General features: G+C 32.3%; 1 protein-coding gene across 1 annotated transcript; it reads left to right on the forward strand.

Moving 5' to 3' along the window:
* The first annotated feature begins 1,328 nt into the window (after positions 1-1,328).
* Positions 1,329-9,007, forward strand: LOC139484784 (serine/threonine-protein phosphatase 4 regulatory subunit 2-A-like). The gene is made up of 7 exons (XM_071268752.1): positions 1,329-1,482; positions 1,617-1,698; positions 3,635-3,805; positions 4,445-4,538; positions 5,432-5,469; positions 6,728-7,128; positions 8,104-9,007. Exons 1-7 carry the CDS (start codon positions 1,446-1,448, stop codon positions 8,868-8,870), a joined length of 1,590 nt encoding a protein of 529 aa, XP_071124853.1. The 5' UTR covers positions 1,329-1,445; the 3' UTR covers positions 8,871-9,007.
* Positions 9,008-13,863: the final 4,856 nt, after the last annotated feature.

A 13,863-nucleotide genomic window follows, 5' to 3' on the forward strand; every position in this document is an offset into this window, starting at 1 on the left:
CTTGCATTAAGTCTTGTTAACAGAAAATAAAGGAATATGGAGAAAACGTACACGGGAACTAATCTCACACAAAGTCAATGCATAGAAAAAATACAAATGACCAATGTTCAAAGTTTTTATTCCTGTTCTTCATCTTGGTAGTAGACGGAGGGTCTTCAACAATAAAAGAATCATTAATACCGTAAAACAAGGTCAAGATGGTTCTTAGTGTCGACTTAGGCAGTACTAGTACTTAAAGTATATTACTGCACTGTCACTATGTTTAAATCTAGTCATTATAAAATCACCAAAGTCTAAGCACAATACAAAACAAGAACAGACAGACAGACCCGGTTTTTATTTCATGAGACTTACGATTTTTGCTTTATCCTACACATCGGTCTGTTAATGATGTTGTCTCCGTAAAACCTAAAAGTCCCAAATTACAATGAATCTACGTTTTTGCTTTGAGACCAGCATATTGTCGGAGAAAAATGGCTAAAATATTAATTGCGTTTCAATGTTAGAAAGAGTCTGGGAAACGCTCAGAATGCATGATTTTGCGTTATTTTTCTCAAAGCTTCTGGGGGTCCTAAGCGGTCCCCAGAACCCCCCCCCCCCCCTCCCCAGACCCCTCGCCGAAAAAAATTCGCCTCGCTACGCTCAGCATATATATTTTGCCTCACTATTAACAGAGGCTAGTTACGGCCCTGAAAAGTGATAGAATATTTCTCTTCGTGAACATTTAGTGACTTTTTTACCTGTTTTGGGGGGTTGTCTCTTATGTCAATATACATGGTAAACAGATTTTCACGTTTTCAATGATATTTGGATTTTTGATATTTTCAAATTTTGTTCGCATCGCTCCGCTCGGCGGTAGTAGCTAACACATCGTTTCGTTCTAAAACACAAGGAAAAGTAATCTCATAATACAACAGCCTTTTCAGGGTAAACGTAATGCTAGCTGTTATACATAATAAATGATAAATACCATGTAAATAAATGTTTCAATTTTTTTTCATCAATATTTACCTTTCTTGTCGCTAGAATTGTTTTCTTTTGCATATTCTTTTAATATTTATTTGGAAAAAGTAATTTTAATTAAAAAAATATGTTTTCTTGTCGCTTCTTGTCGCTAAAATAATTCTTCTTGTCGCGTCTTGACGCTTTTTGTCGCTTAAATTCTTCTTGTCGCTAATTAGTGAGACCTAGGTAAAAGGGAAATCCTAAAATTGAAATTAGGGGGTTTAATTATTTCCTTACGCCTACCATGGCAGTAATATAGTTTAAGCAACACGTTTCCTAGGTTTAAATTTTTATTCAAAATGCATTCAGTGCAATTTTAAAGCAAATTTATTGTAATATTGAATTATCGGAAATGAACTTACCTATCACCCCCAAAGAATGAAATAAGTTGCGCCATAACGTCATTTCCGTGCCGCCATTTGTTGACCTCCAGTTTGAGAATGGAAAACAAAGAGGATATTTTAGACGCTTTGAACGGTAATATATCACAAATTAATGACTAAAGATAAGCAATGACAAGTGTAGTATTGAACTACACGATAGTACTCTGTTTTGAATTTGATTCCTTAAAAAAAGACGTGAATTTAATAGTACTTTATTTTTTCTTTCAGAATTTGAGAAGAAACCATGCACAGAAATCCCTCCATTGTTAGACCAGTATCTGCATCAAGTTGCAAAAACAGGAAAAACTTTGTATGTTTTATTATAAGATTGACCTAGGTTATATGTCGTACTGTAGTCAATATATGCATACTTCATTTGACAATTGAAGCCCCCCACCCCATGGCAAATTATCTCAAGATTAAATAAAGTTATCAAATCATTTAATTGACATAATGTCAATTAAATGATTTGATACCTTACCTTGGCTTTAAAATTAGTTTTTAGAAAACCTGAGTTTTGGTTTGAATAACTGACCAAATCATAGGCTAAAGGAGAACAAATAACTATGGCGTAGGAAGGTGTCAATGAAAAAGTAAAATATTAATGCCTCTCAAGACGCTTTCGAGACGTTTGACCACAAACCAATCCAGCTAAACACCACTTGGGCATTGATCATTTCAGTTCGTTAAGAAGTCTCAGACCCGGTTGTGATGTCACTGCAGATCTGAGAAGTGTTTATAGTCATCATTTTGTAACATAACTTCATCTTTATAAAAAATCTAAATTTGATGTCATATCCTTGCTCTACATGTATTTATTGATAGGGACAGAAATAATGAATTGTATACATGTACATGTAGCAACAAACTTTCATCTTCTCACCGTTTGACTCGCCATAGCCAAACAAGATGAGGCCGTGGACTCACCATCAAAATTCCTTTAATAGTGAGAACCCTGATTAACCCTTTCACCGATAGCTGCCCAGACTGAAGCTACTCTGAGACGATGGCTTCCCTGGCTACTATTACTTAACCCTTTCCTCCATAGTGACACCTTTTGACGCCACCCCCTTTACTCCATAATGACGCCTGTGTAGTACCTCTGTTGAAACGCTTTGACTACAAAGTGTCTGCAGTTGACTTAATAAAATTTGTATCCAATATGAAAAGGAATAACATAGGAATATCTGACTTAAATTTATTTGAAGAAATATTTGTTTTTCGCAATGCATTAATACTTTAAAGTATATGTTCAGCATTTTATTAAAAAAATCCTATGCGAATCAAGTATGCAAAAAAAAAATTTCAATGGAGGAAAGAGTTAAGTTGGAGATCTTCATATTAAATGTCAATAAAAACTTGTTTGTAGTTATTTGTGTATTTATTTTTTTCACTAACACTATGTTCACAGTTTTGTTCATGTTTTGATAATTTTTCTTCATAAAATATTCAAATTTTCAAATTTTCGGCATTATCTAGGTGAAATTATCAAAATTCTGCTCTTTGACCCCAAGTTGTAATTTTTTAACCCAAAACGGCAAAATTTTGAAAAATTTTACTAGGCTGTACAAATTCCTCACACTGAACGATGTCCATTCCAAGTGTTTCGTACATAAAACAACATTTTATGTCCAAAAAGTATACTAGTTTGGCTTCAATTCTTCCATATTCTTTCAAAAAAAATGTTCCCTCATTTCAAATTCTCGTAAATTCAGTAAATTTCCTCTGATTTTGACACAGTTTTCAACATGTAGAAGCGCCATGTTTACACTTTCATCCGGATATTTATCAAAGAAAGATAACTCATGTTAGCACTGTTTTGAGCGGGAAATATAAAAGAGGTATTCCGATTCCCGGTAAAACGGGACTCATCGTCAGCTGTCTGAAGCGTGAATCCCGGTAAACCGGTACTCATCGGCGAAAGGGTTAGGATACAAATATATTATTTTTTTTGTTTTAACAGAAACAACTCAAATTTAAACTAAGTTTTCTAGTGCCCATATATCCGCGATCGGAACCTGCACTATGTAACATACAGACAAGACTGAAATCATAAAGATGCTTGATCATTTTATTGACAACACAGTTTGGTACTTTTAATTTTAAACTGTGGAAGATTAATAACTTCCATTGTCCTCAGTTTGAATGCACATATAGTTGAAGATTTTTGGAGGTCTATTTTTATATGCAAGAAATTGAAAAAAGTCACATGTACATGTATAATTTTATAATACTTATTTTTTCAGATTTCCATGGCATCAGCTGAAAAAGTTATTTGTGGCAAAAGTTGATCTAGTCATGACACAGTTCAAGGAGACCAGTCCAACAGACTTATTGCAGACAACACCAAATATTGAGCCAGTAAAATATGACGAAATGAGAAGGAGAATCCTGTCCTTAATGGATGAATTTCAAGGGTAAAAAAATCCTAACCTACGATTTTGTCTCATACAAAATTTCTCAGAGATGATTAAACATGAAAATGTCATAAGTTGATTACATGAAACTGAGGTTTGGCTTTATAAGGAATAAATTTGAAGCCATTGTCCTTTGTGTCAAAGGGGAGGTAATCTCCCTTACTTATATATTGAAATATGTGGTAATAATCTCTTTATGATAAAATTGAGGTTTTGCAGAATTTGACATGGTAGTAAGTCAGGACGTTTTGTATTTTAGTCATTTTCATGACTTTACACTTACATGTACAGCTACAACTGAAATATAAGTGAACCACTGACTTCAAAATGAGTCAATTGTTATCTCTTGGTTTCGAAAAAGAAATCAAATGCCTGAAGTGGATGATAATCAATCTGCAGAACACACCCTTTTATAGCTAGAATAGTTCAACATTTTATTAAATATAATGACCCTTTAGAAAAAACCTGAATCAATTGTAATAATTGCCATTTTAACAGAACATCTAAAGGTTCAAATCCTAGAAAAGGTCTATTGTGAGAATACGATACAATGTACCAATATATAAGTAGAGACCAGGGAACTTAATTGGGGATATGTAATTTTGATTTAAGTTATATTATTCTTATTTTTACATTTAGGGCACCATTTACTGTTCAAAGGCTTTGTGAATTAATCAATGAACCAAAAAGGCATTATAAAAGATGTGACAAATTTTTGAGAGGCATTGAAAAGGTAAGACATTTAAGCTCACCTGGTTCTAAGCATTTGTTAGTTACCAGTATATCATCTCCATTTGTCCACATCCATTATACCAAACTTGTTTTCAAAACAAACTTTTCAATTATAATAGTAGTACAGATGAGTTTTTGTGTAAAAAAGTATTAAAATAATTTTCAATTTATTCTTTCAGTCCTGTATGTTCGGATGCAAGTACATTTATAAATGCAAAGATTTCAATATATTTACTTTATCAAATTATTTGACATGTTAGATTTAGAGGACACATCCCCAACCCATGGTTAAATATAAACAAATCTATAGCTGATAAGTATAATTTTGATTCGAATAGGACAAATATAGTAATTTTGCCAACCATGAAAACCCTATAAACACAATACTGTCCTGACTATAATAACAAATAAAATAAAATCACTTTTTTTCACCTTAAAATATTCTTTTTATCTTATTTTAATATTATATTCTGAGGGGAACAGAAGCCTGAAAATAAACATTAGAGATAACAGTATTGTATTTGAAGCTTGGCCTACGTAAAACTCAGTTTTCAATGTGGCAATTTATGTTTACCTGGGCCGAGGCTGGTGGTACACATGATAGACAGATTAGCCAATTTTCTGTATCAATGCATTTGGGCTAAAAGTAGATATTCGGTGATTACACTAGTTGACCATATATATGGGTTATCATATTAGAATTGTTTATTTGTGATCTGATATGTCACTACAAACACACATAAAACCAACTGAAATATGCTTAGCATGCAATTTGTAAAATATAAGTGAAGTTGTAAGCAAATTCTACCTCTGGTTTTTGTGTTACAATAATAGGATTTGCAGTTTAAATTCTTTGACATCTTGAAAATAATTAAATGCACTGTTTTCTTTCAGAATGTGTCAGTGGTGACTACAATAGATCCATTTGGCAGGTAAGTTATATAGTACTTAAATCACTGGAGCATAAATCATAACACTTGATGCAAACCATCACCATGACGAAAGCTATTAGTTCATAGACCAAGTTACACTTTAGACTTATGTTAGTTCTCTTAACAATCACCATGATCACAGAAGCAATCAAACAAATTAAGTATAAATGAACGGTTACTTGTCATATATTAACTTTTATTGTGACTTTGGTGATGGTCAGCCAACCAATAAAGCTTGCAGATGGAATCTAATTTACTTAAGATCCTGTTGAAAAAAATTGGTCAAAAAGAGAAGTAAAAAACTAAGAACCAGTGTAATACCAAAAAAAGTCACTTATATGCCAGACTTTTATAAATAAATTAGCACAACCAGAAAAGAAAAAAAAATATGAATAATATGAGGCAACTACTTTTGAGTATATGAAATACAAGCTTGGCAAGTTAAGTATTGGCAAAACTAAATCTTGTTATTTAAGACTGTGTCTGGCAAACTGGAAAGGAGTAGGTCTGGTAAGGGCCGATTTTGGCCTCAAATTTCAAGTTCATCTGACGAATGATTGTAGACCCTTTTTAAACACTTAAGTGTCTATTTCAGTTGATTCAATAAGTTTATGTAAAAGATTTTAACTAATTTACTCATTAAAAACGCTCTGATTCTAGCTTAAATATGAAAAATATATCAAATATGCCCAAAAATGTCACTTTTCTGTTGGTTTTTGTCAAAAATGAAAGTGGCCGCATCCGCGTCATCCACAACCTTTATATATGTTATGTATTATCATAAAATACAACTTACATTTCAATATTAATAATGAACACGAATGCGGCCACTTTCAATTAAGATGGAAACCGTCTAAAATTTAACTAAAATGCTAAAATTGTGAAGATTTCAGTAATTTAGCATGACTTAATGATGCTGGCGCCCGATATATGTGCATTATATTGTCAAAAACAGCCCATATTTATGTAGCAGAAGCATTTTACTTTCCAATGAATAACTAAAAGTTTACATCTTAACAATTTTGTAAAACTGCTATATTTTGGGGCCAAAAAGGGGGCTTACTGAACCTACTCCTTTATTTTGTATGTTAAAGCAGTGTAATTTCAGCATATAAGAGAATTTAGAATCAAATTTTCTGATTGCATATGTCATTTGTATGTATGAAATTTCATATTTTACTATACATATTAAATAAGAGAAGAGTACATTGTAGCTTTATGGATGCAAATAAGATATGAATTTTTTTTTTTCATCTAGGAAAATTGTTTCCGAGTCTCAGGTAATGGTGAATGGATTAGATTCCAATGGCATAAATGAAGCCTTTCCAAAACCTAGTCCATTTTCATCATTTCCAACTCCAACACAGTCAGCTTGGCCATCTTTTGTTGATAAATTATTTGGCTCAAATCAGCCTAAACAAACGCAATCTAATATTGACAAAGAGGAAGTGACATCAGAAGGTAATGGAGAAGATGAACATTTAACAGAACAGATCCTGCCGGAATCAAGCAATGCATATGAAACAGAGACTGTAGGGACTGAACCCAGAGATGAGGATACAAATAATGAAGATGTATTCACTAAGTCAACAAATAGTCCAGACCACAAAGAAAGTTCAGATTCATCGCCATCATTGTCAGAAAGTGCTAATTTGGAAGGTATATATTAATCCAAATTTGTTTTTAATAATCAGTCACAGATGAAAAGAATTGTTGAAGTGGATGTGATTTTGATATTCATCTAAAAGAGTATTAGAACAAGAATAAGAATATGTATTATTCTTGATTTTGATGGACAGCATGACATATACACATAAAACAATACATCATGATTTGTAACAGAAAAACATTTTTTTTATACATTGAATTGAAACATTAAAAAATTCAGACAGATGTTATTAACTCCATTGTATATAAATCAGTAAATCACATACATTTAATTCCAGGCATTACCAGAACCATAAAATCATTACAATTATCAGTGCTTTTACATATATATTAATACAGTTCATCTAAATAAGATGTGGTATGATTGTCATTGAGACAACTATCCACTAAAGTGTAAATGAAGTATATCCATTTATCTTTTAGATGATATATAAATTTTACTTAAATATTTGTGGGATTCTTTCATAAACATGTCATGATTACAAAAATTAGCATCAAAGTGAAATTGAACATTTATCACACAGCACATAAATTTTAGTGTTTATGTAAAGCTAGTATGTTTGCTTGCTTTAATAATTGGTTTCACAATGTGTATGTTCTGTCCCTATTTTTGAATGGTTCTTTGCTGAACTATCATGACTATTGACTTCCAAAAGGAAGTTAGTACCTTAGCTAATAATGATTTCATGGTTCAGCTGGCAAGCAAGCTGACCAAAGATATAACATTTTCCTACACACTCAACTTTATGTGCTGCCACTGACAGTTATCTACCCTGAAATTATCAACTTACTTAAATAAGGACATTCCTCATTTCATGCAGAAAAAAATTCAGGTGCAAAACACAGTCTCAGGCTAGCCACTTGTTGAGTAATTTCATACCTTAAAATGTATTTACTTTCCACAAATACTATTGCAATTATATACTATTTGACAAGATTGTCACTTTATAAGTTTAATAATTTCAGAAAAATCTGCAGTGATTGATGAAGTCCCTGAAGTCGACCAAGAAGAAGGAAAAACAGAGCAAAAAGATGATGAACAACTGGATTCATCAGATCAAGCTGAAGAAACAGAAAAAATAGCAGATACCTGTGACAATGCAGAAAAGACAGAAACTACACAATGTGATGACGATAGTGACAGTGTTAAATCTCAAAAAGTATTAGACATATGTGAAAAAGCACAAAATATTTTGGACAGTGTTAACAAAGCCTGTTCTGAGGCAGAAAAAACTGTCACAATAGCCCAGCAAGTTTGTGAGTCTGACCAAAAAGAACAATCATCTGACAGTGATACAGAAAATCCTGAACCTCCAATTTCAGATAATTCTGAAAAAAAATCAAATGAAAAAGATGGAGAACAAAAACAATTGACATTAGATCCTCCTTCAGAATCCAAAGACAGCAATAGTGCAGTGACAGTGGAACAACCTAAGTCAGATCTACCAATTGTAGATCAAAAGTCACAATTGGAAATATCAGATAAGCAGCAACTACAATCGTGTAATGAAAGTGGAGATTCAGTAAGTGATTCTAAAAAAGCAAGATTACAGTTATCAGAGGCTTGTGAATCAATGGATGTGGATTCTAATGAATCTGTTTTAGATAATTCAAACAACACTGCAACGTCTAACTTGCCATTGAAAGAAGCTACAAATGATGAAGAAAGAGCAGGACTTGAAACTGAAGCTCAAATAAATAAAACAGAAGATATACCAATGGAACAAGATTAGACATACTTTTAACTTGACTAAGTTTTCTCAGGACAGTGATGGTTGTTTATTTATATATTTATGTGTACTATCTATGATGAATTTAAATGTTTTTATGTATGTACATATATCTATACAAATAAAGAGTATTTAGTATTTTTCTTATTTAAAAAATTAATTACACTGTACTTTTCAGAAGCAAAAATATTTGAAAATTGAGGCTTTCTTGTTGCTATAATTATTAGTCCACTTACGACCAAGTCAAAATTAAAATTACAAAAATACTAAACCTTTAGGAAAATTCATAACAGAAAGTCCCTAATCAAATGATAAAACACATCAAACGAAGGGACAACAACTGGACTTCAGCCAATTAAGGTTTGCACTCTGTCCATCTGTCAGTCCTTCAATCAGTTTTCCATACTTTTTCTCTCCATCTTGAAGAGTTTGATATTTGGTGCATTGTTTTATCATGACAGTTACGTATATACAGATCTAGATCAATTTCAAATTTTGTCCAAGTCTGATGATTTTGTGCAGAGTTTTAATTATGGCCCTCTATAACTTGGACTTATTAGGTCAGATGATTTGGTGCAGAGTTATGGTCCTTGGACTTAAAAAATTCATTTAAATAATCTGTGTTCAGAATTTGTTTGTCCATCAGTTTGCCCCAACCAAATGTTATGAAACTTCTACACAATGCTTATTACTTAAAAACACAGATCAAGTTTGAATTTGGGTAGCGTCACTTTAACCATTCTAGAGTTATGTCAAACTTTTACAAATGGAAAAATAGTTTATTTTTTTCCCCATTCTCTAACTTTAGTTTTCCTCAACCAAATGTTATAAAATTTATATGACAATGCTTATTACTACAAAACACAGACCAAGTTTGAATTTGGGAAGTGTCTCTTTTACCTTTCTAGAGTTTTGCCCTTTATCAAAGGGAAAATTGCTGAATGTTTTTCATTTCCATTCTCTTACTTTAGTTTACCTCAACTAAATGTTATGAAACTTATATACAATGCTTATTACCACAAAACACAGATGTTAATTGAATTTAAGGGGTGACAATTCTACAGTTCTAGAGTTATGCCCTTTACAAATGGAAAAATTGACGAATATTTTGTTTTCATAAAAAAATAAGATGCGGTATGATTGCCAATGCGACAACTCTCCACAAGAGACCAAAATGACACAGAAATTAACAACTATAGGTCACTGTACAGCCTTCAACAATGAGCAAAGCCCATACCGCATAGTCAGCTTTAAGATATTTTGTTTTTGTTCTCTAACTTTAGTTTGCCTCAAATAAATGTTATGAAACTTAGATGCAATGCTTATTACTACAAAACATAGATCAAGTTTGAGTTTGGTGGCCTGCTTTAATGTTCTAGAGTTATCCCCTTTTACAAATGGAAAAATTGCTTTTTCTCTAACTTTACCTCAAGCAAATTTTATGAAACTGATACACAATGCTTATTACCACAAGATATGGATTAAGTTCAAATTTGGGTAGTGTCTCTTAATAATCTTATATGCAGAGGGGGCATCATCTGTGTCCCATGGACACATTCTCCATTTATTTTTCATGCTGAAGGTTAATGGTTCTCTCTCACTCCTGCTTGGTCCATGTAACACTTATCAATTCAAAGTTTTAAAATGTTTTCAAATTTTAGATTTTTGGAATTTTGATCAAAGTTTTTTAAAAAATATCAAAATTCCAAATTGTGTAAAAGTTTTGAAATTTTGAAATTTTAACCAAATAATTAAAATATTGAAATTCTAAATATTGTTTTTAAATTTGATAGTTTAGAAATTTGATCAAACTTTAAAAATACTAAACCTTACGTGCAATTTTGATTATTTCACTTTTTGAAAGTTTGTTTTTTTAATTTTTGATTAAGATATCAAAAAAAGAAAAGAGGGGTACCTGTAAACACAGCTCTGATTATAATCATTCTTAGTTGGGAATAAATAGCAATATATAAAATATTTATTAATTACAAAATAGATAATTAAAAGAAGAAGTTGATTTTTTGTTAAACATATCAGATGGGATATTAACAGTATCCTGATATTATAAAGTCGTGCATCTATTAAGAAAAATATTTAAACCTATTTAAAATAGTACCAAATAAGTTGAATTAAATCTCTAATATAAGGATAGCATTTGAGATAAATAATTCAGAGCTATTTTGGTGTTCTTAGTGCCCAACGTTTAGCAGTTACAGTAAAAACTTACCAACTCGCAGAGGCCAAATAATGTTTTTCGCCTTTTGTTACGCTCCTGATGAAGGTAGATCCAGAAAAAGTGCTTCAGTCGCATGCAACTTTTTTTTCTTTTTTATTGATTGCATGACGATAAAATATTGCCTTTTATGATTGATTTCAGTTCCAAGTAATTATACGGAATGATTACTTAATTTATGATGTCGCAATGAACGTTGTGCTATGTGTGCAGCTGGCTCCTAGAAAAAAAAGTGTACTGGTTCAGTAAATGGTTCAGTGATAATAGATGTCATACAAAACGCCGAAATATAACAATGAACTAAAACTAAAATCATACAAGACTAAAAATACCAGAGGCTCCTGAATTGAAATGTGACGGGGTTAAACATATTTCATTAGATCACAACCCTCCCCCTATACCTCTAGCCAATGTAGAATAAATAAACACACAGCAATACGCACAGTAAAAAATAAACACACTTTAAAAGAAATCCAAGTCCTATGTTAAAATAGGAAACAAAAGAAACTAATCAAAAAGACAATGATAATGAATTAACAAAGGACTACTATATATAAAAAGCTAGCAGTTACTGACATATGCCAGCTCCGGATCTCAATTAAACTAATTGAAAGATTATGTCTTCATCATATGAATAACAAGCACAATCCCTCCCTGTTGTATGTATTGCTAATTTGTTCCTGAACATTCATGAAATATTTGCCACTGACAACCAAAAATCGATAATTTAAAATAGGTTGTTTACATACAAGTTACAAAGACTTAGGATTCAACTCCCTCGGGCAAAGTAGCCCGTACAGCTGAATTTTGATATGTTTAACCTCAATTTGGCCAAACGCCTCTTCAATTGTTTTGGTTCTTATATTTACTTGACTTTCAAATATTCAGTTTTCAGCGTTTTGAATGTGAATGCTTTACTTAAAATGCAGCGGTTTACATTGTACTGGTTTTTCGAGAGCAACATTGCATGTTGTATGGCAAAAAAATCGAAAAATCCATATGGAAAAATCCACCTTGCAGCTTAAAGCGTGGCACTCTCTTTACACACCCCATTCTGACTGGACGCACCTGTTTTCTTTCATTTTGCTCAAAGTTCATTGTCGTACGTAACTTAAAACTGCATAACAAATACAGAACAATGATATTCCTTAGTACTGTGGCAGTTAGGATTATTACGGCATTGTTATTTCCCTTGTTTAAAACTATAAATTTCATATTTCTTTATTTAATGATTTACATGAATCTTATTCAGTACATTTTTGTTAAAGTGCATAGCTTTTGGTATTTGAATTCATTGTATAGTGATTAAGATGATAACACAAATGTTGACTGCTGAACCCCTATTTTTGACATTTTTACTTATTGAGTCTGTTTGTTTTGTTCACGCATCGTTGACAATGTAATGGAATTTGATGTGACTGTCATACAAGTGAGAGGTTTAGCTAGCTATAAAACCAGGTACAATCCATCATTTTCTACATAAGAAAATGTCTGTACCAAGTCAGGAATATGACAGTTGTTATCCATTCGTTTGATGTGTTTGTACTTTTGATTTTGGACTTTCCTTTTTAGCTCACCTGGCCCAAAGGGCCAAGTGAGCTTTTCCCATCACTTGGCGTCCGTCGCCCGTCGTCATTAACTTTTACAAATATCTTCTCCTCTGAAACTACTGGGCCAAATTAAACCAAACTTTGCCACAATTATCATTGGGGTATCTAGTTTTAAAAATGTGTGGCTTGACCTGGCCAACCAACCAAGATGGCCGCCATGGCTAAAAATAGAACATAGGGGTAAAATGCAGTGTTTGGCTTATAGCTCAAAAACCAAAGCATTTAGAGCAAATCTGACATGGGGATAAAATTGTTTATCAGGTAAAGATCTATCTGCCCTCAAATTTTCAGATGAATCCGACAACCTGTTGTTGGGTTGCTGCCCCTGAATTGGTAATTTTAGGGAAATTTTGCTGTTTTTGGTTATTATCTTGAATAATATTATAGATAGAGATAAACTGTAAACAGCTATAATGTTCAGCAAAATAAGATTTACAAATAAGTCAGCACGACCGAAATGGTCAGTGGACTCCTTTAGGGGTTATTGCCCTTTATAGTCAATTTTTAACCATTTTTAGTAAATTTTAGTAATCTTTTACAAAAATCTTCTCCTCTGAAACTACTGGGCAAAATTAATCCAAACTTGGCCACAATCATCATTGGGGTATTTGATTAAAAAAAAATGTCCGGTGACCCGGCCATCCAACCAAAATGGCTGCCACGGCTAAAAATAGATCATAGGGGTAAAATGCCGTTTTTGGCTTATAACTCAAAAACCATAGCATTTAGAGAAAATCTGACATGGGTTAAATTGTTTATCAGGTCAAGATCTATCTGCCCTGGTATTTAAACATGGATCGGACAACCCGTTGTTAGGTTACTGCCCTGAATTGGAAATTTTAAGGAAATTTTGCCGTTTTTTGTTATTATCTTGAATATTATTATAGATAGAGATAAACTGTAAACAGCAATAACATTCAGCAAAATGAGATCTGATCTACAAATAAGTTTACATAACCAAAATAGTCAATTGACCCCTTAAGGAGTTATTGTCCTTTATAGTTAATTTTTTACATTTCTCAGAAATTTTTGTAAATTTTTATAAAATATTTTCCACTATAATTACTGGGCCAAGTTCATTATAGATAGAGATAATTGTAGCAACAAGAATGTTCAGTAAAGTAAGATCTACAAACACGTCACCAAAACACAA

The sequence above is a fragment of the Mytilus edulis genome, chromosome 1 (assembly GCF_963676685.1).
Source record: "Mytilus edulis chromosome 1, xbMytEdul2.2, whole genome shotgun sequence".
Classification (NCBI taxonomy): Eukaryota; Metazoa; Mollusca; class Bivalvia; order Mytilida; family Mytilidae; genus Mytilus; species Mytilus edulis.